The sequence below is a fragment of the Lotus japonicus genome, chromosome 1 (genome assembly GCF_012489685.1).
Source record: "Lotus japonicus ecotype B-129 chromosome 1, LjGifu_v1.2".
NCBI classification, from domain to species: domain Eukaryota; kingdom Viridiplantae; phylum Streptophyta; class Magnoliopsida; order Fabales; family Fabaceae; genus Lotus; species Lotus japonicus.
Window position 1 is genome coordinate 100,035,664 of NC_080041.1, and position 24,267 is coordinate 100,059,930.

General features: G+C 34.3%; 4 protein-coding genes across 4 annotated transcripts; 1 reads left to right on the forward strand and 3 right to left on the reverse strand.

Annotated features, from left to right (window-relative positions):
• On the reverse strand, nucleotides 1-2,557 carry LOC130728368 (probable receptor-like protein kinase At5g20050). Its single transcript, XM_057579823.1, has one exon. The coding sequence runs from the start codon at nucleotides 1,479-1,481 to the stop codon at nucleotides 126-128; it is 1,356 nt and encodes a 451-aa protein (XP_057435806.1). The 5' UTR covers nucleotides 1,482-2,557; the 3' UTR covers nucleotides 1-125.
• A 146-nt stretch (nucleotides 2,558-2,703) lies between these two features.
• On the reverse strand, nucleotides 2,704-4,632 carry LOC130728369 (acyl carrier protein 2, mitochondrial). Its single transcript, XM_057579824.1, has 2 exons — nucleotides 4,325-4,632; nucleotides 2,704-3,158 (listed from the first exon to the last, which is right to left on the reverse strand). The coding sequence occupies exons 1-2, from the start codon at nucleotides 4,538-4,540 to the stop codon at nucleotides 2,982-2,984; spliced, it is 393 nt and encodes a 130-aa protein (XP_057435807.1). The 5' UTR covers nucleotides 4,541-4,632; the 3' UTR covers nucleotides 2,704-2,981.
• Nucleotides 4,633-5,896: 1,264 nt separating this feature from the next.
• On the forward strand, nucleotides 5,897-10,817 carry LOC130728371 (uncharacterized). Its single transcript, XM_057579826.1, has 12 exons — nucleotides 5,897-6,107; nucleotides 6,192-6,247; nucleotides 6,366-6,399; nucleotides 6,937-7,035; nucleotides 7,155-7,303; nucleotides 7,752-7,790; nucleotides 7,936-8,028; nucleotides 8,400-8,498; nucleotides 8,692-8,778; nucleotides 9,642-9,725; nucleotides 10,395-10,460; nucleotides 10,574-10,817. The coding sequence occupies exons 1-12, from the start codon at nucleotides 5,921-5,923 to the stop codon at nucleotides 10,658-10,660; spliced, it is 1,080 nt and encodes a 359-aa protein (XP_057435809.1). The 5' UTR covers nucleotides 5,897-5,920; the 3' UTR covers nucleotides 10,661-10,817.
• A 695-nt stretch (nucleotides 10,818-11,512) lies between these two features.
• Nucleotides 11,513-17,194, reverse strand: LOC130728370 (peptide chain release factor PrfB1, chloroplastic). Its single transcript, XM_057579825.1, has 7 exons — nucleotides 16,877-17,194; nucleotides 16,643-16,720; nucleotides 15,157-15,377; nucleotides 13,885-14,091; nucleotides 13,121-13,336; nucleotides 12,785-12,971; nucleotides 11,513-12,152 (listed from the first exon to the last, which is right to left on the reverse strand). The coding sequence occupies exons 1-7, from the start codon at nucleotides 17,046-17,048 to the stop codon at nucleotides 11,848-11,850; spliced, it is 1,386 nt and encodes a 461-aa protein (XP_057435808.1). The 5' UTR covers nucleotides 17,049-17,194; the 3' UTR covers nucleotides 11,513-11,847.
• Between the last annotated feature and the right edge of the window lie 7,073 nt (nucleotides 17,195-24,267).

The window sequence follows — 24,267 nt, forward strand, 5'->3', positions numbered from 1 at the left end:
TAATTTAACTCATATTTGTGTCATTTAACAAGCCCAGAGAAATCATAAGAGAAAACAAGAAACATAATAACAAATAAATAATAATCCGCTCCTAAAGCCAGAGTAGCTAGCTAGCTAGCTAAGAACTATCTTCCGGACATAATGAACGAATTATAAGTAGATGTACAATCCACAATACTATGTGTTCTTTGACTCGACATGGAGTCCAACAACCTTGGCATGTTGTTACAATTTGCTGTACTCTCTTCATCCACGTTGAGCAAATCCAGATGAATCATTCTGGTATCTGGTGGCTCCTCCACCCTCACGCGCCCTTCAAGCATATCAACCACTTGAACCATGTTAGGCCTCAACCTTGGCCTTTCTTGCACGCACCACAGAGCAACAAAAACCAATGTTCTTACCTCCCTCTCATCAACACCCTCGCATGCCATCAACCTATGGTCAACAATTTCCATGAACTTACCTTCCCTCACTTTCTCATTCACAATCTTTGGAAAGTGTTGCCATTTTCTTCTAGACTCGACGTCCTTTTCATCTTTTACTAAGCACATATTTTTCCTGCCTCCAATAATTTCCAAGAGAACCATCCCATAACTATAGACATCAGTTTTATCTGATATACCTTGTTCCAAGAGCCACTCAGGAGCCAAGTACCCTCTTGTTCCTCTGATTGTAGATACCACTTTGTTTTCATCCTTACCAATAAGCTTGGAGAGACCAAAATCAGAAACCATCCCTCTATAAGTCTCATCCAAGAGTATATTTTCTGGCTTTATATCAAGGTGTAAGATCCTTGATCTGCAATCATGGTGAAGGTAAGCCAGTCCCTTAGCAACATCAATTGCAACTTTATACCTCAAGTTCCATGACAAGCACCTACCACCATGACTTTGATTTTCCTTTTTTGGAAAGATCCAACAATCCAAAGACCCGTTTGAGATGAACTCATAAACAAGGTACCTTGGTGCTGAAGGAGCATTACAATAGCCCAAAAGCCTCACGAGATTCACATGATGCACGCTAGCGATGGCTGCAACTTCTGATCTGAACTCCTTCTCTCCTCTGTTTCCTAGTGCATTGATTCGTTTCACAGCAATTGAAGTGCCATCACTGAGAACGCCTTTGAAAACTGAAGCTGATGAGCCTTTTCCAACAAGTGACTGAAACCCATCTGTGGCTTCTTCAAGCTCTTTGAATTTGAATTTTGTGGGAACCCCTGCAACCTTCCGCAAGAAACTATACTCTGTTCGAAGCTCTTGGCCTTCGAAAATTAACTGTGATTCCAACAACCTCCTTCTGCGGTTGTAGCTTAAGCGCAGGAGTAGCCAAACAAGAACAGCAAGAATCACAGAAACTCCTGCGCCACAAATGAGGAAGAAAGCCCTTGAGAGCTTCAACAAGACACGAGCGAAAATTATGATACATATCAGTGTGATCACTGATATAGAAGCAACTATATTCACTCTCCTATCTTCCATTAAAACTTCATTTTTAGTTTTTGTCGTAAAGATTGGAAGGAAGGAAATAAAAGACCATCTTCGTTCTTCCTTCAACTATTGTAATCTCACAAACGACGAGTTGATAAGTTCAAACAGTTTAGCTTGTGATTGCAGTAAATGATGTGTAATTTTTATTTGAATATTGAGCTGACAACAATTGTAGAGACTGGTTCCTTCCTCGTTCAGGTTCACCAAAAGGTGGAGTATATATCCAGCCACAATTGATATTGGATAAATCTTATCCACAATTCTTAAAAATTGGAATGGAGTGGAGAGAAGATGAAGTTAGAGATGTAATAAGTGACATAATTGAAAAAAGAGAGAAAGTAAATAGAAAATAGAGTGGAAATGAAGTCGAGGTGTGAATGAATCATAAATAATTGATATTTAACATGTGTATTTCTGTCAACCACTCTTGCACATATAAGTCAACGACACTTATATGTTATTTTTTTGAAAAATTAAGATAAACATGTGCAACATTCAACCAAGTATGTTAAGACCACAATGAAGCAAGAACATTTCAAAAATCTACAAAGTACAATGGAGAGAACAGATTATAACAAGTTAGAAATTGGAACACAAACACGATGCTAGATCAAAATAAACTTTAAAGTAAGTGATGAGTTAAGACAGTGCACTTTCAACTGATAGGAAAACTACGCTGGGATCACAATGGCTTGACAGCTGACACTAGGTTGACGCTGGATTCGCAACAGGTAGACAATGCATTTGAACGACTTGTAGAAAACAGATGCTGGATTCTCAACACATTACCACCCACAGGTCCTAGCAGAATTTTTTTTTATGGTTTCTTAGCAACACTGTTATTTTGGCAATTGGGGGCAGTAAGATTAACTTCGTAGACTCTTTCGCTCACACCTAGACTAAGCAATTTTCAAGGAGTCTGAACAATTTAGCTCTGGTATATACAAATCTATCAAGAAACAAGTTTTCAATCAAGTATCAAGGGGATGTTTATTGATGCTATAATGTTGTATGTATTCTAGGAAAGAGCAGATTTTCCTAAGCAACAAATATTACCCTCCCCATATTAAGAACCACCAAATAAAATATAACATTACTTATCATACATAGATTTTGTAACTGAAACTATTACACATGAAGTATAAACCAAAATAAAAGAGCATGGCAAAGTCCATCAAGCACTCATGAGTCATGACAACTCAAGACCTCAAGATTTTGTAGTAAAAAAAATTAACACCCAATTTTTATTGACATGAATAATGGGGGAATATAAAATTCAAAGCTCTGCGATGCCAATATTACTAAAAGTAAAGTGGCACTCAAGTTGGCACATCCCCAGTTAACACACATCTGGGATTTAGAGGGATGACAAAATGAAGTTCCATTTTAGAAGCAGACAAGGAGGGAAAACGTCTTAAAATTCGATGGCTGGTTCTACACTACTTTATGATGAACAAAAATAAAATTATACACCAAGCCTCAAGGGTTCCACTACTTTGCCTGAGGGTGAGATGCAATGAAGTCAACTGCAAGTTTAATGGAGTTGATCTTGTCCGCTTCATTATCAGGAATCTCAAATCCAAATTCTTCCTCAAGAGCCATCACGATCTCTACAGAATCTAAACTATCCAATCCAAGGTCATTCTGGAAATGAGCATTGGGGGTAACCTGAAAAACAACCATAGGCTCCATATGAACAAATAAAAAATGCACAGATAATAATTGCTGGGCAGTGAGGTAGAATAAACCCTTTTCATGTGTTCAGAGAAGCACATGTGCTTCCTGATTTTCACACAAAACCTGATGTTTATTCTGATGAATGATTCTCTCATTGGATTCACCTCATAGTTGGTTAACAATAACGGAAGCAAGTGTTTTATATCTAGGATCAAATAGAAAATGGAGTGGAATCATTCAAGGTTTCATTGTCTTTACAGATTATATCCCATTCCATCCTTTACTTCTCATTTCCTTCCCATACAATTTGCATGAACACAAATGGGATGGAATAAATATTTTTCTCCATTCCATCAATAAAACATTCAAACCATTAAATGTTGTATTCTATTCCACACTCCATTCTTTATTTTTGGTATATAAATACGGTAGAAAGGAGATAGTCACTTCATTCCATTTTGCTCCACTCTCCATTAAACATCCAAACATAGCCTCAGAAACCACATTTGTAGCATCAGGAAATGAGTTTAGTTCCGGACTTCCGGTAAAATGGGCAATATTTTACTCCTCACTTTTTCAAATAACCTCAACTTCGACTGTATTAAATAGTGAGCCAAATCATAGTTCCAATGCTGACATTGGTATCCATAACAATTGTCCATCATATACCAATGTCCAACACATTCATTTACATTATAACCACAAAAAAAATACATGTAAATTTAAATGATTCAAGTGAGGGAGTAAAATGAAAATCAAATATTATTAGATTGAGTCCAAAAGCCAAGGGCAAGCATATCACATTAGAAATATAAATTTTAAAAAACAGTGAGGGAAAAAATCAATAAAATGACCGAGGTTTTGCGCACACGAAAGGAGTGACGAATGTGTTGCCGAAAGATTGAAAAATTGAAGCTAATATCATCAAGTCACGCATTGATTTTGAAAAGGGGCTAAACCAGAAATTAGCAAACCCTAAAAATATCTATCAATCAATATAAACAGGAAATGCAATTGGTTCTTTCAATTACAATCAAGAGAAACAACAACAACAACAACAACAACAGCAATAACAGCAACAGCAACATTTACCCAATACAAATCATTCAGTGTGCAGTTGAGAAAAATAGGGGAAAATGGAAATGGTGGCGGTTTACCTTGGATGGGTCAACTTTCTGGAAGTTTTTGACGCAGGAGACGACGCGATCTGTGACCTCGGATTTGTCGAGGAAGGAACCCCTAACCTCTTCGCTGAAGCGGCGAAGGAAGACGGAGGTGGAGGAGAACGGAGATTGGTACTGGTGCGGCAGAGCACCGACCACGTTCACTCTCAAGTACTTCATCAGAGGCAAACCCACCCTCTTCGCCGCCATTGCAAAATACGGAGTGAAGGAAGATGCGAGAGAATGGGAGAAACAAAACCCTCTCTTCTTTCTTCTTCTGGGCTTCACACTTTCGCTCACCAGGCCCAATTTGTTTTCTTCAGTATCCATCAATTATCATAAACCAACTTTGTAAAAAAAAAAAATTGGCCAAAACTTGTGTAATTGGCAAATTCTTTGGTACCCTTTTAAAAGTGAAGGGTTTCATACCTTTTAGTTATGTTTTCTTCATGATAACAATTTTAAAATTTCAAATTAGTATTTTTTATGGTAAAAAAAATTACCTAAAGGGTATCGGAACAACACCCTTTTCCCAAATAAAGTGATGACACGTAGAGATACGTAGGGTTTTAAAAAAGTAAAAAATTCAATCTAGCTCGATCGAGATTGTCTCAGTAGAGGTACGTAGGGTTTTAAAAAAAAAATTATTTAAGTCTTATGAAATTCATATGATACTCTTGTTGGACTTATCATCCATCTTAATGCATGATATATGAAATGTATGATATGATTTTTAAGATTGTTATATGGATAATATTGAATTACACGACCATTATATGACAACCACGACACAACACATCACGATGGTGTTTTCAATCAAAACATATATTTTTTTAAATTAAATTATAAATAGCAAATCCATACCATAAACTAGGTCAAATACCCTTATTTGTGGGTGTTGTGCATTACTTACTTGTGTGTTTGGAAAACTTATCTAGGATCCACGTTTGGCCCTGATCCATGTTTTCAGAAGCAAGAAATAGTTGCTTTTAGATTTCCGGATCCACGTTTGGCCTCTCCAGATTTGAAACCAAACACACACTTAGCGTCATGCCATATAGGAGTGTTGTTGTCACATTGTGAGATGGAAGTACGAAACTTCCAATATGCATAGTAGTATGAGAATTTAAAGGGTGGTAAAATGGGTTTGACTCATCATGTCAACTCATCATAAATGTGGTGTCGGGCCTCAATAAAAATTTAGTTATGAATCTCTAAACCTTGGTATAGACAACCTATAACTAGAGCTCATTGTTAAAATAACTTTGTAGTTAGAGTCTAATTTTAATAACTTGCTTAACTCTAAACTATTATCTACTCTCATGACACTCACTTTCTTATGCTTTATTTGGTTTATATTTTCACAATAAGAAGTGAATCATTTCTTTCCAATAACATAAAAAGAGTTACTGGTAAATCATAAGTTAGTTTTTGCTCTTATCTTATCATATGTTTACATTCACCAATCAACTTTGTGTTTGTTTTTCAGCTTTCTTAGTTTAAACAATTTTTTTTACCAAGCAATAGCATTCTTTAATTAGAATATTTTTAAAAGGGTGGTATAATAATAATTCCTAAAATGCATTTGCCATGAAAAATAATAATAATTTAAAAGCCTATTTTTCCATTTCATGCCCATCACAGAGAACCAAGAGCAAGCACACCTCCACACACAGAGAGAAGAAGAAGAAGATGATATCGCTGAACCCTATATTGTTGCTGTTAATTTCCGTGTTCCTTTTCATATTCTTCCTATTCAAATTCGTCACCGCTTATGGTATTTCATTTGTTTCATTCACACTTTCAAGTTTCATTCATCATTTTACTTTTGATTCTTATTCTAGCTGTTTTGATACACTAGGCGACTTCACTTTGATGTCTAAGAAGCAACCAAAACGTGAAGAAATTGAAGATAAGGTTTGTTTTCACCCACACTTGTTACTATCTATGCTTCCAGAATCACATGCATGATACATACACTGATACACACACTTGAATTGAATCTCATGTCTTCAAATGCTTCATTTCTTCCCAGGTTGTCTGGATTACTGGTGCAAGCCGTGGAATTGGTATAGCAATAACTTGAGTATTATATTTATACCCCTTTTGTCTCATCTATTTTTTTGATATCAAAGTTCTATTTCTATAGTATTGATTTGTAATCAAGCTTACCCAGAGATGGTTTTGATAAGTAAATGAATGAAATTCATGAGCTTTTGTGTAAACAAGGCTCACCCAGAAATGATTTTGATAAGTAAATGAATGAAAGTCATGATCATTGTGTGAATTTAATCAAGGGCAGTTAATGCATTCGACGGTTGTCGGTTGATAACTTGATATCATGCCTTTTTGTTCCAAACTTAGTTCTGTCAATGTTGATCTTTGAAGCGAATTTCTTGGTTTAATTTATGCCACCATGCAATACTAGTTTTGAGATCTGCTGTTTATTTAATTTTATTTCAGGGTTCCTCTGAACTTCAATTCTTCTCTACAATGTTCAAAGATTCTTTTGTAAAGCCGGAATATTTTGCTTATTTGTAATTACTTTTGTTTGCATAATCAATTGCTTCTGTTTTCTTTTCCCCTCTTCGATGATGTTTATAAAGGGGAGATTCTAGCTAAACAGCTTGCAAGTTTAGGGGCCAAGCTAATAATCTCTGCAAGGAATGAAGATGATCTAATCCGAGTAAGGACACAGCTGAAAGGTATGTTATGTTACTTGCAGTTGCATGTAAGGTCTGAATTACTCTTTTTTATGTCTATGGACAAATAATGATATACATACATGCCATACTCTAATATTTTGTGGTTTTCAAACCATCAGGTAAGCATGCACCTGATGGAGTCAAGGTTTTACCATTGGATTTATCGTCTGGAGAGGATTCTCTTAGGCAGGCTGTTGAGAAAGCAGAATCCTTTTTTCCGGATTCTGGTGTTGATTATATGATCCATAATGCAGCTCATGAGCGTCCTGTAAGTGACTGATTGCTTTATCTAATGGTTAGATTTTATAAATTAGAATTTGCATCAGGAAACAAAGCCTATGTAAGCTTGTAAATTGTAATACATACATAATATATATTTGTTTTATATTTTTCAGTGTTAAATTAGAATTCTAAGATAGTAAAATTACTTCAAATTTCAGACACATTTCCTAAGGAGTTCATGCTTCAAATATGATATTTTGGTTGCTATGCTTGCATACAAGTGTATCTTTAGCAATTATTTTTATTAACTGAACACCACAATAGAGAAAATGCCATGAGATACTTCCATATCATCATTACATGCCATATGATATAGCGAGGATCCTTTGTGAAAATTGATTAAATTTCTATTCATTTTTATGTTTCTTAATTTGTTACATGCTTCTTCAATTTAAGTATTGTACTGTTGTGAAATTAATCATTTTGTTTTGCAGAAAACATCAGTTTTAGATGTAACTGAGGAAGGTCTTAAGGTATCTCACAAAGAACATTGCTCCAGCTGCTTAATTACCAAGCCTCTACTTTAGAAAGTGTTTTTCATTTTCCCTTTATAGTCTTCTTTCAAAGGACTGAAATTAGTCTTCTGAAGTTCTGTATTACTCTTTTTCTCCTGATTAGGCAACATTTGATGTCAATGTTCTGGGGACAATAACTCTGACAAGGCTCTTGGCACCTTTCATGTTGAAGAGGGGGAGAGGTCATTTTGTGGTGGTATGCATGAATTCTTTGATACTATCTTATTTTGGTCTGGTTATGGAATCTGCATAGCAATAATCATATAATATATTTAGTGGTTAGAAACTAGATCATGGTGATGGAGCTTATGGAAAGATGTTTGTGACTGAATTTGTTTATTAGTTGAGATAATTGCAAGGAAAAAAGAGAGTATTTTAGATTATGTTATTTGAGTGGACATTCATATTTTTGACTGTTTTAGTTAAATATATTGGCAAATGTTTTATGTTTTGGATGTAGAAATTTCTGACTATGCCAATACCTAACAAATATAATTTTGGATCTTGTTTGACATTGCTTTTTCCCATTCATAAATTGATTATCTTTTGCTCTTTCTTTACTATCAGATGAGTAGTGCAGCAGGAAAGACACCAGCCCCAGGTCAGGCTGTATATTCTGCTTCTAAATATGCCCTAAACGGGTACTTCCATTCTTTGCGTTCAGAGGTATGTAAATCGTATTCATTATCTTTTGATCAGTGGGAAGCAACTGACCGTGATAAACTGCACTATAGAATATAACTGGAATATAAATGCATAGTTTTTCTGTAAAGAAAAAAATGGATTTAGTAGATGCATATTTTAATTATCGTACAATACCTATCATGCATTACTAATACTGACCATTCTATGTTGACAGCTCTGTCGGAAAGGAATCCAGGTCACTGTTGTCTGTCCTGGTCCGATAGAAACATCAAATAATGCTGGATCCAATGTTCCATCTGAGGTATGTTTCTTTGGCAACTTATCATCCAATACTAGTGTAAAGAAAGACACAACTTGAGTCTGTCTGTTTTTTCTTTACTTTCTTCTCACTGTATACATAGTATATGTATCTTTTGCAACTTCTAATCTTCTGAGAGTGCTAAATCAAGATACACTACTTTTTTCTAAGTTTATAGGTATATGTTATGCAAGAATAATGAAAACTGTTCTCATTGTACTTTTTAGCAAAATTTGATGCATGTAGAGTTATACTTCTGATTTTATTTTTTTTAATATTGTAGGTAGTTGTGGGATTATTATTTGGAAACCATGAATACGGCTTACTGATCGCATGTTTCCCATTAGATGGGTTCGGTTATACACGAATGAAACAATGCCATGATCTTCCTCGACCTTTTAAATCATGTCCATAGACAAACTATTTAAATCTAAATTCTTAATGGCTTGCCCTATAATTTTCCTTTATCTTCCTCAACCTTTTACTATTGGACTACCCTTCATATGATCTACTCTCCTTATGGGGACTTTTATAGGTCTTCTTTTCACTTTTGTAGATCTACCATGTTAGTAGATGCTACCCCCAGCGTTCTCTCTAATGCAATAATTTCTAATTCTATTTTGTCATGTGTCACTACTCATGGCCAAAACTGAATAAGTAAAAAATCTAATTTTATTACAAAAAAGGAAATATAGATTGCTGAGAAGCATAATAGAGAAAGTTCTGGGAGCATCAAGTACAAACTTTCCTTTGTCTTGGTTTGTTTGTTACTATTGTTGAAGATGTGTCGTGTAATTTTGTTATGGATACATTATTGAACCATTGAAATTTGAAGGTTTGTTTCTTTCATATTTCTGTCCCAACAGAGGCGTGTCTCATCGGAAAAGTGTGCAGAGCTGACTATTATTGCTGCAACCCATGGCTTAAAGGAAGTTTGGATATCAAATCAGGTAATAGCATTGGTATTAGGCTATTAGTAATTTACTTCTGCTTAAATATGCTCCTCCACTTTTCAACTTTTGTACCTTCATAGATTTTTCTTTTGTAGTTGAAGTACTGTTAAAATCATTTATGGTACATGTGTTGGTAAGATAAAGTGAGTCAAGTGGGTTGGAGCTGGCAGTTATTATTTCATATTACTAATCTGATTAATACTTACTTTTGGTTACCTTTTAGATTTATCTACACCTTTTTTATTTTCTTTTCCTCTTAGACCAGGGGATGTTCGATGTTGATACATGAGATAAAACATCATCCTTAGTTGTATGTTACTTTGTTCACGCGATTCTCGGTATAATTGTGTAATCGACAAGATAAATGGTTCCTTTTTTTGTTTGTAACATTATGCATTCAAGTGTGAGTTTGGGAATACCTGCTTTTGCTTTTCTTTCTGGAATCATAAGAGTTTATGTCCACTCAACCTGAAAGATTCTATGTTTTGGCCTATTTGAGAGTTTGCTGGATTTTAGCATTTCGCTTCTCATTTTAGATAGGTTATTTGGCAGGCATTTGCACTCCTTATGGTGCACAAACTGTTGTTGATTCTTTCAATTTGCATGAACTATAATTTTGAGCTTGCAACTTTTGTCCTTAATACTAATAACTGAACTCTTTTGCAGCCTGTGCTTGTTGTCATGTATCTTGTTCAGTACATGCCAACTATTGGTTATTGGCTCATGGACAAGGTATTTTCCACCTTTGATATGCATTGTCTGTCTTTATTGACAATTTTTGATTATCATGTACTTCTATTGCACATTACTAAAAAATATTAATTGCTTCCATAAATGACTTGTAGGTTGGCCAAAATCGAGTGGAAGCTGCTGCTAACAAGGGAAGCACTTATTCTTTGAGCCTTCTGCTTGGTAAAAAGAAGGCAGCATAATCCCCATGGATGCTAGTTTTTCAAAGATTTGTATCGAATATAAAATTGTAGCTCGAGGTTCTCTATCAAACTGATTAACACCCTTTCTGACCACTGACAAAAGTGCAGTTATGGTGTATCTAGTTGAATGATAAAGATTTGAAAAATTCCAAGATGAGTCAATGCGTGCACAAACTAAACTCCAAATTTGATTTAAAGTACAAATTAACTAATCTGGTAATTCGATCATAAACAAGTGATTTTTAAGGCAGCTACGCCTACTACGGTACAATACCATACAGCATAAAATACCAAAATAGGTGTTGTATCATGTGACGTATACATAAAGCATTATGCATTAAATAAAGAATTGAATGGCTGGAGATTCAGTTTGCACATTTTAGTGATTGAAATTGCAACTTCCTCCCTTATCAACGTGGTGGTGGATGTGCTTCCAACATGTTTTCAGGTGAGCATGGAATAGAGCTGGCAAAAAATGGATTAATGGAAGGAGAAATGAAAATTCACTCTCAATTCTAAAATTCCCGTAGAAACCAGGAGAGAAGTGCATTCAATTTAAGATTTGCAGCTGCTAAGCTGCATTATCTTCAACTATATGTATTAATCGGATTTGGGTTATTTAAAGTCAAAGATACACTACATTCACGCATTCATGATATCTGGATCATATGATTAAGATCACTTACAGTCAAAGATGTCCTACATTCACCCATTCATGATATATGGACCATATGATTAAAGATCAGTCGGCTCATACATCTCTTAAAATTTAAGATCAAAAGCGCGTGAATGTAGGGATTCCCAACTGTAGGGAATCAATTTCCATGGACCACCCAGCTTCAAATGACAATATACAGTAAAAAGGACAAATTGTGAATGGAAAATAATAGCAAAGACGTCAACAGAGATTGTCTAATTAACTTAGCATTGTAAGAGGATACAAAGCCCCCTGATACAACCAAACCGCACCTCCTCCTGCAGGCTACTTATAGAAGATAGGAAAAATACTATATGGCAAGACTAATTGTTTGACAAAAGATCCACCAACAAGGTTTTTTCAGTTTTTCTGAATTGCACAACTGATTTTCTATCTCCTCTCCACCATTTTCACCCACCCTGAAAGATTATTTCTTTCTTTCGTGTGACTGATGCCTATGCTCGCCTTGCTGTACAGCCTCTAGAAGATATTAGTTGACACCACTTGTAGACATTGTCATGCTGAACTTGTGTTTGAGGTAAGATTTGATGAAGGGGTCCAACTCGCCGTCCATAACAGAGGTGACATCTGGCGTTTCATGCCCTGTTCTTACATCTTTTACTAGTTTGTAGGGATGGAATACATAGTTCCGTATTTGTTGTCCCCATTCAGCCTTCACTGCATCCCCCCGAATCTGCTTAATTTCAGACGCACGTTGCTCTTCAGCTATCACCAACAGCTTCGCTTTCAGACGGCTTAGAGCCTTGATCTTATTGGCTAGTTGGGATCTCTCCTCTGCACAATGGTAGTTTGAAGTTAAAAACTGGCATGTAAAAGTATAGATAATCGAATTGAATCCAAAAAAGATCTATGTTTCAAACAACGAATAAACCTATGGATAACAAGGTCACATAGAGTGAACTACTAACTTACGAGGCCCTTGTTTAGAAAATGGAATTAAAGCAATGCAATAATCGAATATTATGTGTTAGTAGCGTCCTTTAGTTCCTTCTGATATCACAAGCTAAGCTTATCTGATTTCACAATATGATTCATGCATGTATACAAAGCCATTCGCAATTCATCACATACAAGAATCAAAGACTAGCTAAATCTAATTGAATCATGGGATTCAGATCATGAATAGCCTACTTGAAACTTGACTGAGACCACTCTGAGCTTATAAATTAATTTCCTAAGTGAGTATTTCTGGTCATGGCGCTCGTAAGAGTAAAAGTGGGGATATGAATTCCTAAAGAAGAAACAGCTTGTGGCTTAAGTTTGAAGCATGGGTCCATTGAACTTAAAATGTGACTAAATTATGTTTCTAAAGTATAAATTGTCTCCAACTATATTCTGTTCCAAAGAAGCCGCAGAAACATGGAAGATGAGTTCACATATTAATTAAGAGTCAAAGGGGGAAGAACCTGTGCAGCGAAGAGTGACACCGGTTGGGATGTGTGTAATTCGGACTGCAGTTTCAACCTTGTTCACATTCTGACCTCCTTTTCCACCTGCTCGGGAAAAACTAATTTCCAGGTCCTCCTCAGGGATTTCAACATCCAGAGATTCTTCTGGAAGAAGAGGCATGACCTCAACACCAGAAAAGCTCGTCTGTTTAAATATTTTAATATTAAAACCTTGTTGTTTAAACAAAAGTTGATATATTTGATAATTGAAGAGAGATGACTAAGCACATTTTAAAAAAACCATTCATGGACATCATTTCTATGCAATCAACATAGCAAAAAGTTGATTAATACCTGACGGAGACCTTTGGAATTAAAAGGAGATTGCCGAACAATGCGATGTGTTCCTTTCTCCCCAGACAAATACCCATAAGCATAACGGCCTTCAACCTCAATGGTGGCAGATTTAATTCCAGCTTCTTCTCCGGGGGATCTCTCAACCACTCTGGTTTTGTATCTCTGTTTCTCACCCCATCTCATGTACATCCTAAGAAGCATGTCCGCCCAATCCTGCACTGGAAATGATAATATCGTACAGAAGTTGAAACTGAATACTCAGAATCACCATCAAGTACTCAAATTCGGAGCAAAATACAAGTAGAAAAAGGAATGGAAAGATGGGTAAGTTGCATCTTCTAGAACTACAGGGAAGGCCCCTTATATCATGATCTAGAAAATAGGGATTAGTAAAACAAGCTCCCCATATGATGATTTTTTTAGAAATTAAAAAGTTAAATGCTTAACAAACCCACATCCCATATGTTACAAGAGTACTTGTCCAGATGTCATTCCATATGACTGTCACTTATTTGCTAATACATACGAACAAATACTCCTGAAAACCTGGAGAGGTAAAAAAAATGTTGAGAGAAAGAGGCCGTATTCTGAAGTCATAGCTGCAGTGAATATTTATTTACTCAGGATGTGAAAAAAAAATTAGCTTTTTGTTGGTATACAAGTTCTTCCTTTCTACCAGTGCAATAGAAGTTTTCACCTACGGCTAGGAATGAAAGAAACAAACTCATTACTATAAGATCTGCACATAGATAGTTATTTACCTGTGCATCAGTACCTCCAGCACCCGCTGTAATAGAAATAACAGCACCTTCTTTATCATAAGGTCCAGAAAGAAGTTGAGTCAGCTCAAATCGATCTAGTGATTTATTCAGTTCTTTAATAAGACTAGTAGCCTCCTCAAGAAGCGCTCTATCAATGGATGATTCCATTTCCTCGGTCAGCTTAACTATTGTTTCTGCATCCTCAACCTATATTCATTGTGATGAAGATCCATATTGGTGCACAACTTAATTGACACAAGAAAAGAAGTAGAGACACTCAACATGCAATGAATGAGTCATTGAGAGAGACAGTACTAAGCATTCAGTACTATAAATAAGAGTAGTGAGGATCTGTTCCTATCAAGAACCAACTATCCCAAAAGCTTAAACTATTGGGTGACAGACACATGAATGGTTTTATATCATATTTCTAATACGCTCCCTCACACTAGCCAACTTGGACTTGAAGTGTGGACAGTGCACAGACCCACCTACCACATGCTGAAATTGAACATTTTATTAGAATAATTGGGGGCAACAAGGATTGAACTCTAGACCACTTGGTTATAGAGGCTTTGATACCATGTCATAAACCAACTATCTCAAAAGCTTAAGCTATTGGGTAACGGAAACATGAATTGTTTTATTTTATATTTCTAACAGTTACATTTCCATATATCGTTGGCTTCAATTTTTAAAAAAAATTCCATGACGGAACTAATTTAGAAATTAAATTTTTTCATTTCCTAGATAAATGAGATTTTATTGGATAACAACAGATTACGAAAACAAGGATAGGGATGAGGGAGCGCAATGGGAGAATTTTAGTAAATTGTGCATAAATATGAAAACACCCAACACAATGTAGTAACAAAGGATAGGGATGAGGGAGCACAACGGGAGAATTTTAGTAAATTGTGCATAAATTTGAAAACACCCAACACAATGTAGTAACAAAAACAACATTCAAATATTCTTAAAGAATGAAAATATTTGTTTTTATAAATTCTAAAGTAAACTGATGTGAAATTGTTCAGAGAAAAAGATGCAAAGTATTGTTCAACTTTGTGTCATGGGTTTCAATTTTACAAAATTACCTTCCACTGTTTATTGATAGTAAATTTTGACAAGTGGTTTCTAAGGCATATACAAGTGAAAACTGAAACTTGGAATCACCTTTATTTATTTGCACACACAGATATGACTAAATGTTGGTTCTTTAATTAAATGCTCATAAAATAATTGTTAAAAGTTGATAGAGTTGCATCTAACCTGGGTTTTGAACTCAGCAAGCAAGTTAATCTTATCTTTGACATCAGACAATGTCGAAAGAGTCTCTTGAGCTTTGGCTCGATTGTCCCAAAAGGAGGTAGCAGATGCTTTCTCCTCCAAATTGGCAAGCTCTTGCTCCAATAGTTGTATACCAGAAGATTCTCTTATTTCTTCAACACGCTGAGACGTAATTTCAACATCCTTCCTCAGGGAATAAAAAGCTGAAAAACAATGCCAAGTTATGCACTACTCCATGACAACTAATCCAGAATTGATTTTAGCGACATTCCTCTTATTAAACCCATCCATGCATTATGGTGCAGTTTATCATTAAACAAAAGCAAGAGAGAAACTAGAACGTGTCCAGTGACTTAAATCTAAAGAAGTCCACAGAATAATGTCAATGTACAAATCTACTTATCTTTTTAATTATAAAATATTTGGAAAAGAAAAAAACTAAAGAACAAAAATTAATAAGAGATTGCTCTGTATTATCTCTGGGATTCAATCTATGTCATTCCTTTAAATTCTTCCTAATAGTTGAAGACAAAAAGTCATACAACCTTTGGTAATCAAATGATGCATGGTCTGGTCATGATGACAAAAGTAAAAACCCAAGAAACCCCTTAAACTAAAAATCAATTACAGATGACTCCTTTGCATTTCAGAATAAGCAACTTGACGTTAGGTGTGTGCTATCAGAGGTTTAAATATCGTTATTATGAAAGAATCACTCCAGAGTTAGTAGAAGAATATATTGTTAAATATTATATTGCAATCATAAAAGAATTGTTTTGTTATGGAATTAGGATTACTAGGAATAAGATAAAATAAGAGAATTAGGAAAAGATAGTATGTTATAAAAGACTTAAGAGAGTTAAACTGTCGATATATTTGTGGAGAATTGAGGGCTTAGGGCAAGGAGGTGCAGACCCTCAAAGATCTGCAATGCTATAATTAGGGGATACTTTCCCTATTCTTTCAAATAAAATACCAAGTTCCTAACACTTGACTCCTTGAACTAACCAAATTATGCATATTGACTCTCTACTCCCCACAGTGATTTTCCGCCCACATGTTAGCTGTTGGATGCAAGAACTACACCTGTTACCAAACTCCAGCAGATCCATTCCCATCCTGAACCATAGTGTTCTGCAGATGACTTACAATATGCACTTCAACCTTATTCTAAAGACTAATATCATCAAAGTCACGTCCTATGCTTGATGTATGAATGCAAATGTGACATAATCTCCTCTCAATTATACTAAAAATGCTCATTATCAGTCTTTCTCGACCTTATTCGAGCTTATCTTATAAAAACTAAAAATAAAAACTGATTCAACTTACTAGACAAATAACTTACATGCCTAAAAACCATTTTGAGCATACTTTACTAAAAACTTCCATAGAAATCATAAGTTGTAACATGATTATTCCAAAAATGGCCTTAGATTATTGGTTAACTAAAGACATTAGAAAGTACCTTGAAGTGCCCATTCAGTTGTATCAGTATCCTCCCCTTCCCCAACGCTCAACTGGTTCTCCGGCGCGGCAGACACAACTAGGGCAAAATCCAGAACCACACAAAACAATTCTCAGCTCAAAATTAAAACAAAATAATAATGATAATTTTTTTTTTAACAAAAACTAAATGTGAGGATTGATTCCATTGAAGATGAACAACAAAGAGAATAATGGAAAAGCAAAATTGAATTACCAGGTGGTGGAGGAAAACGGGAAGGAGAAGAAAGTGTGGTGCGGAAGGGAAAATGCTTTGAAGGATAAGTGGGGTTTTGAGGAATGAGAAGTGGTTGTTTACGCCTGAAGCTTTTGGCGGTTACAATGGCGGCGGTGGTGGTGGTGCACAGAGGCTGCGTAACAACCTCCATGGCTTTTCCTAACGAATTTCTGAGTTCCACGGAACGCCACTTCCTCGCTCGCTGGAAGGTGAAAGAAAGGAGATAAGAGAGAGTTTGTGTGAGTGAGTGAGTAACTCAACTCAACTCAACTCGTTTAGGATATGGTTCAATGGTTCATGTCTGCAGTGCTGAAATGTAAATAAACCAAATGCTTAAAGTTACTCATAAGGGGAGTTTAGTTTTCACCTCACACAATTTCTTACCCCATGAGTTAAAATGCTGAAATTGAAATTGATTAGTAAGAACAAAATTAGGGAAGTTGTGGTTGTTTGGCACCAATCTAATTAGAGAAATTATGGTTATTTGATATGAACTAAATTAGAGAAATTGTAGTTGTTTGGTACGAATACAATTAGAGAAAATTTGGTGCGAACTCAATTAGGGGAATTAGTGTTGTTTGCTACAACTTGGGGACGTCTTGGTGGTGCTGCTTGTCAAGAATGATGCATCGATGTGGAAGATAGATTGTCGTAGATGGTGTCTTTGGTTATATAGTCGATCAGCTAGTTTGTTTTCGTTGGGTCTTGCGCGCAATTATTTTTTGGTTTTGAATAAAGTCTCTCGTGTTGTTTGCCCTATATTATACAACGGGAGCAGTTTTAATTTCACTTTTTTTCTTGGTGATTTTGAATAATAGACTTTTAATAACTTGGTTTCGAATGGTGGTCACTTAATGAGTTTCTTTCATGATATTAAATGTGTTTGCGAAAATTTTAGTAGGTTTTTTGTTATTAGTGACCCTCGAGAAATCAGAGCGTTAAAATATGTGAGTAGTGAGTAATCTGATATGCTTACAATGCATAACAAACCTTATATAATGGATTTTCTTGTCCTGTTCGTATGTATAAATATTTAACAAATTGTCATCGTGGTACAATTGAATTACCACGTGGAATAACGATTAAACCTTGGTTGAAAAGTGCTTGATCATGATTTTAACATATTAACTTCTATGGTGAAGTCATTTGGTTAGATGGATGAAAGCTTTATATTCCTTGGTCTAATTGTGACTTAGTCATCATTGTCTTGGACAGGTCATAGTGGCTTTGGGTCATGTGTTCATCTTGACTAATTTTAAGAGGAAGTCTCTAACTCAACGAAATGTCTAGATGAAAATTAAATACAGCAAGATATCAATATAAATGTGCTGAAATGAATCAAGTAAGAAATATTTTGAGATGTATGATTTAAACACCATACTCGAATTTTCAAATAGACAGGCTGACATAATTTTTTACATTTGGTTAAAACGTAATGATAAGTTTCGTTTAAGAAATAACTATGTTTTTGTCAATTTACAACGTAATGGTTCATTACCTAGTCATAAAGACATAAACATGATGTCCACTTTTCAACACATTATCATTTTAAACAACTCGCCCTTTTATTTTTCACGCTGTTTTCATATTTCTTTAAAATTTTAAAAAGGTGAAAATGTTCTAGATATTTCACTTTTACCTAATTTTTTTTTATTAAGTAGAAATGCTTCCATTTAGCATTTTCACACAATACTTGCGTTTTTTTTCAAGCCTCCTCTATGATAGCTTTTCTCTTAGGGCTCAAATGTCCATTTGCAGTCGTTTTTTTTTTTGTTGATAATTACAGTCGTTCTTTCTTCCTTCCATCTCTTAGAGTCCCTACTTGTTAGGTATACTTCTTTAAATTCATTTTTCTCCTTTTAATTTCAATGGAAAATATATACTCCCTCCGTTCCTTATTATAAGGCTATTTTTAAGTGTTTTTCTTGTTCTTAAATATAAGTCCATTTACAATATCAATGGAGCATTAAATATAAGTCCAAAACTATCCTCATATTTAATATGAAAGAGACAATGAGATTTTGAAATAATAACTTGGAGAGAGAAATTTATAAGAAATTAAATAAGGGTAATCTAGGAAAGTGAATAAATTCTTTTACAAATTTATTGTTTGTAACTACTTTTCTTAATTTAAGATAATTGGGTAAAATTGACTTATAAATAGGAACGGATGGAGTATTAGCTATAAGCAGGGGTAAGTGAAAACAATGATAACCATAGTTTAGAGAAGATTCTACCTGGGCCTCCACTTTTGTGGCATAATCATCTATATCTATATACTTTAGAAAAGAGGAAGGTTATGAGCCCCACCTAGATGATTTGGCATTCCAAGAATGATTCTCATCTAACCTCCCTCTTTACATGACAAGTGTCACACTCCTATTCATTTGGATCAAAACATTACAAGCTCATTTTCATTTGCATTTTGTATGGAGGCCCATATATTTAAAACTCCCTATTTTCCTTCCATAATTTAAGCACTGAACTCGAATTTGAAAATATTAATAAATAAAAAACGTTACACATTAATTTCAATGACTTCTGTATTCAATTGTTTCCATCTTTGAGAAACAATTTTCCTTTCGAAATTTATACTATAATGCTTATTTCAAATTCGAAATTGACCCTCACTCATTAATTGGTTTCTCCGTTGGCATTGGTTGATTAATCAGTGATTGAATGTCGTTTTTTTTAAAACTCTGCAATTTATTATCAGTTTTAAAACTCCCTATTTTCCTTCCAAAATTTAAGCAATCTACTTGATTAGCAAAATTAGTAATAATTAAATAACGTTACAGATTAAATTAGGAGAAACATCATTTCATCAAATATTCAACCATTAATGGTTAAAACTATTTAAATCAAAATCTTATGTAGATATTTATTTTTATAATCAAATTCTTTTTTTTATATATTTTTTAAAAAAAATTTGAGTGTACCCATTAATGGTTAAAATTTTTATTTGACTTTTGTATGGAGACCCATTATTGAAAGATTTTTTTTTGTTACAATTATTGAAAGCATTTTGAATAACCTTTTGAATGCTTAAATGAATTTGAAATTGACCCCCTCATTAATGAATTTCTTCGTTGGCATTGAGCAGCATTGATTCCATTTATTTGTTTGATTTATTTTTATAAAAAATAAAACGGCTATTTGAATGAAAATGACAAATTGAAATGGGTAGCATTTAAAACAAACAACTATGGAATACAAACAGGATTCAAAAAACCGCAAATCAATCAAAAAAGTGTTGATTTGCATTTATTTATTTGATTTAATTCTCTTAAATAAAAACCGCAAATTAAATTGGAAAAGTCAAATTAGCATTGATTCTATTTACTGCTATCCAAATTTGAGCATATGTTCGAATGGAATCAAATCTGCATTTAGTCATCTTATTCAATTCAAATAATTTCGGTTTTCTAATAGGAATCATAAAAAATAATTATTGTATTATAAAAAGTCAATGAAATATTCTTTACACCTTTTCTCATCATTGTGAGCCTCACTTAGCTGATTACTATATAAATCACCTAATGTTATTATTCAACTTCATCAGACCTTCCATTTTTCACCAACTATTAGCTTTGAAATATACTTTGTTCTAATGGCAATTGACGATCTCGCCACCCTCGATGCCTCGAAGGAGAACTGGACTATTGTTACAAAGGTGGACCGTTTATGGCTTAGTCCGAGCTTATATGGCTTGAAGCTTCCATTTTCCATGGACATGATTCTTATGGATGACAAGGTATATTACTTTTTCACATAATCACCATGTTTTAAGTTTTTTTTAATGGTTGGTAAATCTCCTATGTTATCTGTTTATTGAATTTCAGGGTTGTAAGATTCACGCTTCGGTTAGAAAGACTCTTATATACCGATTTCAATCTTTGCTAAGTGAAGGACGTGTATATTAGATTTCGTTTTTTTGGTGTTGGTGAAAGCGGTCGTGATTTCCGTCCAACCTCGCATCCATTCAAGATCAACTTTGATATTCATACTTCTGTGCGATTGGTTCCCAACAAGGCTATTAACTTAAGCCCTTACAATTTTGTGTCACTCTTTGTTATAATGTTTAAGGACATTGATACGTCTTTTCTTATAGGTATATACTCTTTTCAAAGATTTTTGGTTTTAAATTACTGTTCTAAAAGTTGGATTAATATTTTTCAGATTTAGCAGATGTGATTGGAATTCTCACCGGTGCAACTGGTGAGCAAGAAGGAGAATGATGGGGAAAAGCAGAAGAGAATTACTATTCAACTTGACCAAGATGGGTACACTTAATGTTCAATGCTTATTCACATTTAATCCATCTTTATTATTATGAAATCAGTTTTATATTTTCCCATTTTTTTGAATAGGGTTCAGGTTGAATGCGCCTTTTTTGGCCAGTATGTTGATGAAGTCGTATGTTATCTTGCATCGGGAGATGCAACAAATGTTGTTGTGGTTGTGCAATGTGCAAAGATCAAGCCCTTTAAAGGTATTTAAAAGTTTGATCTGGTGTCGAATAATCAAAATATAGTTGGTGGTGTTTTTTTTCCTTAATCCTAATTTTTTTTACAAGTAAGACAAGTCTTTACAGGTAAGACAAGTCTCCAAAATGTTTATGGGGCTACAATGGTTCTTTTTAATCCTCTCATACAAGAAGCTGCTCCTCTCCGAGCTCGGTGAGTTTTATTCTGATTTTTAAATTTCTTTCATTTTTTTATTCATATCAAATTATGAAATTGGCTATCTTCCAGATTCTTGGAATCAAATGATACTGCTGCACATGTGATTAGCCCGCTGCAGGACTCGACAAAAAAATCTACCCCTGATTTCTTAAAACATAGTGATGGAAAAACCATTGAGCAACTCAAAGATCTTGCTGAGGTATACTCTTGACTTTACAATTCAATAATAATTTATATTCCATATTTAGTTACAACATATATTACACATTTTTATTTTCGAATTTAATTTTGCAAAAGTCCTATTGTGTTGTTCTTCGTACTGTTAAGTATATTGCAGAGGGTATGAATTGGTGTTACCCTGCGTGCAAATGTAGCAAGAAGGTATATCTTGCTGACGGAATGTATTTCTGTGAGCTATGTAATCGTCACGTTGTTTCTCCGGCTCACAAGTTAGACTACAACTTCGTGTGATGGATTCAAAAGATACTGCTACCTTTGTCATTTTTTATCAGGAGGCTACTGCGCTTCTAGGCAAATCCTGTCCAGATCTGCTTGAAACTACTGTACGTATATTTTTGGTAGCGTATGATTCAATTTAGAATTTATGTGTATATTACTAACAAGTTTTTAATATTTTTTTTCCACAATTGCAGGGTTCTGATCCTTTAACAATTCCCACGGAAATTCTGAATTTGATTAACAGAACCTTTTTATTCAAGATTGAAGTCGCAAATAGTTTCCATTCTAAGTTTGAGAAATCATACCGTGTCAAAAAACTTTGTGCTGATCAAAAAATTATTAATCAATTCAGAGCGGCAATGACCTTCCTGCCTGTAATTAGTTTACCTTAATATGACATTGGTGGGCTAAACAACGTTTTCTATTTCACATTTTTAAGTTGGTCTACTCACATATATTTTTGAATCTATTCTCTGTTGTACAGCTATTATACAAATATATCTACACAATAAACTAAATCGCCGTGCAACGCACGGGTAAAAAACACTAGTTTGAGACATTCTAAACCAGTACTCTCCACAGAGATTTCTCATACTCTTCTTCAAACGGTAGAATTCATTTGTTTTTTAACAAAATGATTTAGATAATTTTTCTTCAAAACTCGCCTCACTGCGAAAATTATTAGAGGAAGTCTAGATTATGGGAACTCCTTTGACATCATGGGCGTATCTAGGGAGGGGCTGGCAGGGGTCATCGACCCCCAAAGAATTTTGAAATTTGACCCGACTATAGGTATTTTTCCGAGCTAGAAAAAAGGAAATTATCGTTTCAACTGAAACATTATCATTCAGATGTTTTCCGAGATCTTAGTTTAGGAAATTTTTCACATTATCCGAGTTTTACTAGAAGTTAGTTGAAACTTGAAAAGCAACAATATTTCCACTTGTTGATAGATTGATACGTCTTGTTTTGACACTACCTGTTTCAACAGCATCTACAAAGCGATCTTTTTCTGCAATTAAAGTTGTTAAGACTCGACTTTGAAACAAAATTGAAGATGATCTTCTTAGAAATGTATTAATTGTATATATATCGAGAGAGAAATTGCTCAAAAAATCTCTGTTGATACAATAATAGATAAATTTAGTACTATGAAAGAACGAAGAGTTCTATTTAAATTATTTTTTATTATTTAAAGTATATATGATATTCAATGAAGATTTTTTTAGTCTTATATTTCGCCCCCAAACAAGAAAATCCTGGATACACCCCTGTTTGACATCCTTTTCCATTCGAACCTTGCAGGTTCCTTGTTCATGGGTTGTCGGAAGGGTGCCCAATCTTCTTGACTTTTAACAAGTCCAACAGAATTGACAGATAGTTAAACTATTTAAGTATTTAATTGAAAATTCAATCACTAGATAATATGTATGGAAAAAAATGGTTGGGACATATCTACTAAGCTACTCGTGGAATACTTAGTAATAAGAAAAACATACATGAAAATTAAGATGGCAATATTGTCACATGTAATAATGAGGGAATTAACTTACTAATGTTATTTCCAACAACAATTGAAAAGATTGTTCAAAAAAAAAAAACAATTGAAAAGAGAAAAAACCATTATTTACGAAACACACTATTTTTATGTCTTTGAAAAAAAATTTATGAAATAATGAATAAGAAATGATATATTAATTAAAGAGAATTAAAGAGAAATGGACAAAAGGTAAAGGTGTGGGAAGAAAGGAATTCCATCTTTACATGGGTAGTTAGTTAGGTTGGGCATAGACAGAAAGGTAGTTGGAGATATGGGGAGTGAGGTAAGGGTATTTAAAGTTTAAACTTTAAACTACTACCAAAATTGATAAATATAGGTTTTTTGATATATCCTATTTTATCCTATTATAATAGGCAATTTCCAAAAATACAATATTTTAGCAAAACAAAGAAAAAAGAAGCCCTGTACTAAGAACATCAAAATGTATATAAAGACACCTCTCCATAACCCAGGTCACTATTATATTGTTCAAGAATCAAGATGATCATTGAATGGTATAGTTACTCATCATTGATTTCATTTGTATACTTTGTCACCAGAGTTGAGATGCTAAGGAATATGCTGGTTAAGATGCTTGTGATGTATTTTCGTACTAGAACTAGAAAGAACTAGCTAGAAATCTCTACCAGAATAATGAGAATATAACAAAACACGTGGGTGCATTT